Source organism: Euprymna scolopes, chromosome 34, assembly GCF_053919585.1.
Source record: "Euprymna scolopes isolate OS-2025 chromosome 34, ASM5391958v1, whole genome shotgun sequence".
Classification (NCBI taxonomy): domain Eukaryota; kingdom Metazoa; phylum Mollusca; class Cephalopoda; order Sepiida; family Sepiolidae; genus Euprymna; species Euprymna scolopes.
The window spans coordinates 72251851-72258582 of record NC_136515.1 but is presented as its reverse complement, the minus strand read 5'-3'; the positions used below and the strand labels follow the sequence as shown (position 1 = coordinate 72258582).

The 6732-nt window shown below is 34.2% G+C and overlaps 1 protein-coding gene across 1 annotated transcript; it reads left to right on the top strand.

Annotated features, from left to right (window-relative positions):
• The first annotated feature begins 239 nt into the window (after positions 1–239).
• Positions 240–602, top strand: LOC145259258 (uncharacterized). Its single transcript, XM_080117094.1, has one exon. The coding sequence runs from the start codon at positions 240–242 to the stop codon at positions 600–602; it is 363 nt and encodes a 120-aa protein (XP_079973220.1).
• The last annotated feature ends 6130 nt before the right edge of the window (positions 603–6732 follow it).

The window sequence follows — 6732 nt, the reverse complement described above, 5'->3', positions numbered from 1 at the left end:
TCCTCTATCGTAAAGGAAAATCCGTTTGTATTTCGGTTGGCAATTTTTTCAAGAGAGGAAATTTAAAACAGCTTATCTAATTTTTGATGATATCAGTTTATAGACAATTGTACAGACTGAGTTTCCTTGTTTGACCTCTGTTAGCAGCGATTTGCAAGATGAAGATCTTGCATTATATGCTGAATATATGGAAAATATGCATGCAGATATGAAAACTCGGTTTTAGTGACCTACTCATGATGGTTATACCAACTTGGGTTTCAATTCCTTTCGAAGTTAATCTTGCCGATATAGACATGTATTTGCAAGAGCCTCTCATTGAATTACGAAGTGATCAAATTATGCGTGCAAAATTCAAAGATGGAAAGTACAATGTATGGAAGACAAATGATGTTGCTACGAAGTACCCTTTGCTCTGGGATAAAGCACAGGTCTACGTTATTGCTTTTCAATCGGGATTTAGTCGTGTTTCTGAACTGTTTTCAAAAGCTCGCAATAGACTTGAGATTGTGAAAAGAGGAGACCTTCGACTATCATTAACATTGATGGAACCAGATACAAAGAAGCCCGCCGAGAAACATCAACCACATCTCACTGAATAAAAATGCCTACCGCTTTTATATAGAGTGATGTGGTTTTAAAAATGCCTACCTCTTTTCTTTTTTTTAAATACACATTCCACTTTAACTGTTTATCAAAAATTTTAACCAGTGTACATAAATGCTGCAGTGAATTAAATTGCCTGAAGAGCTCTGATCTCCATCGGCTTGACCATGGAAGAAACATTGTAATATTGTAATATAAGATATTGGTAAAGAATTATTATCACTCTAATTTAGATTATTATTATTATTATTATTATTATTATTATTATTATTACTTATTATCATTATTATCATAATTATTATAGTTGTTGTAGAATACCTTATTTGCATTAAATTAGCTTTCATTTAAAAATGTAGCTTAATTATATAATATTTATTTGATTATTAAAAGCTCAAAATTTATATTAGTGAAAAATAGAAGATTGTCTTATGACCAATACTGTTCCCTCCTCAAAGTTCTTAGACAAAATCATTTTTTTTAAATAATTACAATGTTTATTTCTTCTAACTAACCTGCGTAAATTTACTCGTCTAAACTCTTCCATGTTAATTATAAATAGAAATTATATATATATATATATATATATATATATATATATATATATATGTGTGTGTGTGTGTGTGTGTGTGTGTGTGTGTGTGTGTGTGTGTGAGTGTGTCTGTTTCCATTTTTTCAAACTCTATCTCTCCGAAATTAAAAGCCTCACAGCGGTGTTTGGGGCCTCAAATGATTGGATTTTTCATGAGTCTGTCACGCATAGTTTAAAATATCATGTTTAGTTCGAAGCAGAGATGTTATCAAAGCGTAATGAGATTGTTTGTCGTTTTATTGTTACTATTGTTATAATTAAGTGGTTTTTGAGGATGTGTTCATATCAAATAACAAAAGCTTCATTCAAAATTGTTTTTTTTTTCTTTTACTGAAACCGAATGTGAAACAAAAGAAAATTAATCATCTGATATGGTTTATGTAAACGATACGTTTCCGAATCTGTTATGATAAATCGAGGGTTCGTATCATTGTGTTATCAAACACCAAAATGTTCAAAGACAAAGATCAAATTGCCTATAATAAGCTCTATTTACTTCTCTTCCCTGTGGTCGGTTTATAATGTGGAGATAGTCGCCTCCTCAAAAGTAGGCATCCTGCAATTGAAAAAATAAATTCTCCCATTACAAATGATTTACGCATTATAGGCTGCATAAAGAAATGAAGAAGCGTAGTATCAGGACAGATACTACACATTGCTCCTGAAAAGAGTAATATCACAGAATACGGGTTGGAATGATAACGTTGTCGCCCTACAACAACACTACAGCTTTATTTTGAAATTTAAGAAAATCAATTCAGGTAACATGATTATGTAGTCGAGTTGACATCTATTCAATGTGTACGCCTTCAGCCTCAGTCACAGCTTCGACACGGGTCCAGAACTGGGAGCATGCCTTTATATAAGCTCCGGTGGGACATCGGCGAATACTTGGTGGATGGCGGCGATCAGGTTTGTTTTGGTGTTTTGGGAGGTCATGTTGGTGATGTTTACGACGTATGACCAACTAAGTAGTCCCGCGCGTTCAGGTCGAGAAAGGAAGGTGGCATTGAGAGTAGAGTACAAGTCGTAGCACTCCTTCTGAATCCAAACCTGGGTCTCTTTGAACTTCTGGGGGGGGGCGAGTCCTACTACCACACCCAGGGTGTGCCAGTGACCACCTGATTGTACCAGGGACACTGTTTACTATCAAACCGACTTCGAAGATTTGAGATGGCATAATGTTGCCCTCGCTTGAAACCACATCAAAGACCAATACCATAACCGTTTCGAAAACTTTATTTCCGTTAACGCTGGGCACGTTCCTGTTATTTGTGGCAATCCAGCGATCCAGCATTTTGAGGATGCTGGCAATGGTCCTGTTCTCGTAAATTGGATTCCGACTTGAATATTGTGTCAATTTAAGACACGACAGACGGCACCTATCGCTCTTGTGATTTGTATGCAACTGGATAACTAGTAGATGGTCTGCTAAAAAGAAAAAGAAAATCGGTTTTCATCAAACGGAAATGGAATCATGTTTTCTTTTCTATGGCGATAAATTTATCGCTCCGCCCTGTGTATGAGCTCCTTGAAGTTATTTGAAATTCATAGATTATTATGATTTATTATCATGATTAATTAATTACTGACTTATTTCCTTGTGGGTTTCATATTCGTATGAGTCCTCTTAATTTTTTGTAAGATTGAGCAACTACCCATAATTTACAGGAAAGGTTACTGGCAGCGAAAATCAAATCTGTCTTCAATAGACAAACGAATTCCCCTCCAGAAGTTTAGATCGAAACGTAATGTATTTTACTGCTCAGGGATTAGTGTTACATACAATGTAATTAAGAAAGAGAATGAGACGATAAAAATGTGCTACAGCAATTAATAGGTCTTCCATATTGTCTCAGCAATCAATGATGTTGTAGTATAGTATTCTGCTTGCTGCTTTAAAACCAAGGCGGCTTCACATATCTTGTACAATTCAACAATTCTGCAAAACCGCATCAAAATATGTGAAACTGGTGTGTAACAACACGATTCAAGGACGTAAATAATGATATTAATAAATGATTATATGAATAATAATAATAATAATAATGATAATAATAATATTAAAAATAATAATAATAAAAAATAATAATAATAAATAATCATAATGATAGTAATAATGATAATAATAACAATTATAATGATAATAATCATGATAATAATAAGTAATAATAATTTAATATTAAAAATAATGATAATAAGAAGAAGAATATACAATAATAAATAATGATGATGATTATTATGATAGTACATCTGATTACGATAGAAAAATATATATAAATATTTATAATAATAATAATAATAATAATAATAATAATAATAATAATAGATCTCTACAATTATATAAATTCAACTTTGTATGTGTGTGACATCGTTCCTTATAGACACCGAAACAGCTTACCAGATTTCCTTTGAAATTTACAGACCTTTAGTGTTTAAGTCTTTGGGTGATCTCAGTTAATTTTTTCTTAATATACCCCGATAATTACGGATAATTGATAATCGAAACCGTTATTTTGATTTATCCACAATCTGTAAAGCCATTGTTCCATGTCGTTGCTTAGCAGCAATGATATAACAAGGGGCTGTTAAAGTTCTACCGCATGATGTTAGCGTGTTTTTTTTTTATTTTTTTTTTTTTTGCATGGCGTGGTCTGTAGGTTCAAACTCCGCACGTAAATTTGTTAATTTTTTTTTCATTGACTGCTAAGAATTTGTTAAGACTTGAAAATTTACGTGTTTTTTTTGTTTTGTTTTTGTTTTGTTTGTTGTTTTTTGTTTTGTTTTTTTTTTCATTAGGTGGTACGTAGGTTTAAACACCGTACATAAATTTCTTAATATTTATTTCGTAAACTGGAAAAATAGTTTATATTAAACATTAAAAAAAAAACAATATGTTCTCTAGAGTGCAATGTAGAATAATATATATTTTGGACTGAATTACAGCATGGAGGCATGTGAAGCTTCCTCCCGGGCAATTTTACGGATTTCGATGACAATAAAAATCTAGGAGTGTGAAATATTTGTTGATTATCATTCAATCCCGGGCAACGTCGAGTTTCCCTGCTAGTAAATAAGTAAAACAGACGGTAGTTAGGCAAAAAAACCCTCAAAACCTACGGAAAGTTAATCATAACTTTGATAGGGAGATAAACTAAATAAAAACACAACTATCTACATGGAAACTGCTACAGAATTCAAACAAGAGGATAGAAGAATCGTCAAATTGAAACTGCAAGAAATATTATAAAAGATGTAATTACTTCTAAAAAAAAAACCGTCGACTAATATTAAAAAAAATATTGTCGGGAACGATTAAGGAATATGAAATATGCAAGACGGGAAGACGCTTTTCAGACCTCCACTGGATGTGTCTGAGTAGTACGTGCAACGGGAAATAATTACCACTCAAATACAAATGGTCGTTTCCAGTAACAAATCGATAGTAAACGGCTGTTGCGATACAATAGCGTCAATGTAAAAAATTATCGGAAGTGGATAGTACTTGAAGTCTGTGAAACTTGTTATCGCTAAAAATCCAGGGACCAATTCCTCCCGTGATTATCAGTAAATGTTGATAGTGAATACAGATAACTTATTATGTTCAATAACAGTTCTCACACAGTGTGATTACTTTCTGGCAAAAACAAACGGTGTTCTCCAAAGTCTGGATGAGAAGTTTCTCCAGATTCTCACATATTGCAAACAGTCGTTTGTTATTGACTTCTCACCGACAATAGTTTCCATACCAGACGTTGGGTCACAAAAGGCCTCACCGGGGTATTTGTCTTCATTGCACAAATCCAGTGGAGGTCTGATTAGTGTTTCCTATTATCATTTCCAACCTCCCTGACAGTTCACGAGTATTTGGCATGGTGAAAAACTATAGTAACACTGTTTTCTTTTGATATGCGTAGTTGACTTAGCATAACTTACCATACATTACCATAAATAGAACACCCACAAAGAACCAGGTCAACCAGAGGTCAAATGGGCCTTTGTCATATAAGTGCATGTTCATTAACTGATAGGCATGGCGTGGTGGATATTAGAAAGCTGATTGGCTTACTAAAATCTCAATAGAAGTTGCGTATATAAAAACGAAAGAAAACCACAAAATTCGTGTATAAGCCTGAAGAATCTTAGAGTTATGGTTTGTTATTGGCAATCCTAGAGTTATGGTTTTGTTATTGGCATGTTTTAGCCATATTAAGAACTGCGAAACGCTGTTGTTTTTTCCGCTATATGAGCGGTTTTTAAGAACTACTACCTGATATATTATTTAATTGGAATCCATTATAGAAATTAATTTATTTCAAACTAGTATCCTCATCTTTTTAATTGTTGTTTCATGACGTTTCTGACAACTATTCCTCTAGCCATCGTCAGGTGGTAACCGCGACTGGATAATATATACACTATTCCATACGGACCCAACCATGGAAGATCAGAAAATAAATAAACATGAATTTATAGGACGAAAAAATTCAGCCTTGATAACCCCTTTCGAAGCGCGTGGCGCAGTGGATAGAGACATTTAATTTCTATGGTTCCAGGTGAGAATTGTCTGAAGATAGCGGATTCAATATTACTCAAAGCTTGCCACAGGCTTACTTCACCAAAACGTGGTGAGAAGACAACAACTACGGAAGGCAGTAATTGCTGTGGATGGACTCAGGAGATTCGGAGTTCCTATCCTGTTGCGGTTACCACCTGAAGAAGGCCAGAGGAATAGTTGGCCGATACGTCATGAAACAACAACTAAAAAAGATGAGGATGATGGTCCGCAATAAATAAATTAATCTATCTATAAGCTCTTATTGTTATTTATATATATATATATTATTGTTTTTATATATATATATATATATATATATATATATATATATATATATATATATATATATCGCCCTTACTTTTTACTAGAGTGGGTTCCCTGCGTTGTCCAGATGTTTGGAGGTGAGTGTTGATTTAAAAAAAAGTGGTAGTAAGAAGCATCCTCGAACCCGTACCGCGAAGGAGGAAATAAACGTGAAAAAACGTGACGTCTTTGCTCTTGCGCCCATCGTCAAACCATAAGTGACGAAGGTTTAAATTATAGCTTTTCAATGAAAGAAAAAAAAGGAAGGATTTCGAAAATATCGGCGAAAAAACCGACCCCTCGCAGTAGAAAAGTGCCCAGTTGTGGGTGAAAAGTAAATGTTTTTGGCCAATTTTACAATATTTTGCGTCCGAAGGGTCGAGTTCCAAAATAATTCCGATCTCGTGAGAATCCGTCGCATCTGTAGAAAGTTTTAGACATACATACATGCATACATACATACATACATACATACATTTAAACAGGCAGGTGAGATTTATATAATAGACTAGCGAGGGGTACCCGGCGTTGCCCGGGTGTTTGTAGGTGTGTGTGTGGTGTTAAATAAAAAAGAAACCGGGGGGGATCGAAGCTGAAGCCCTGAGGCGAAGTTTGAAAATAAAATCGGCCAGCCAGAATGAAGCATTGTTATTAGCGAATAAGTGAAAGATGTTTG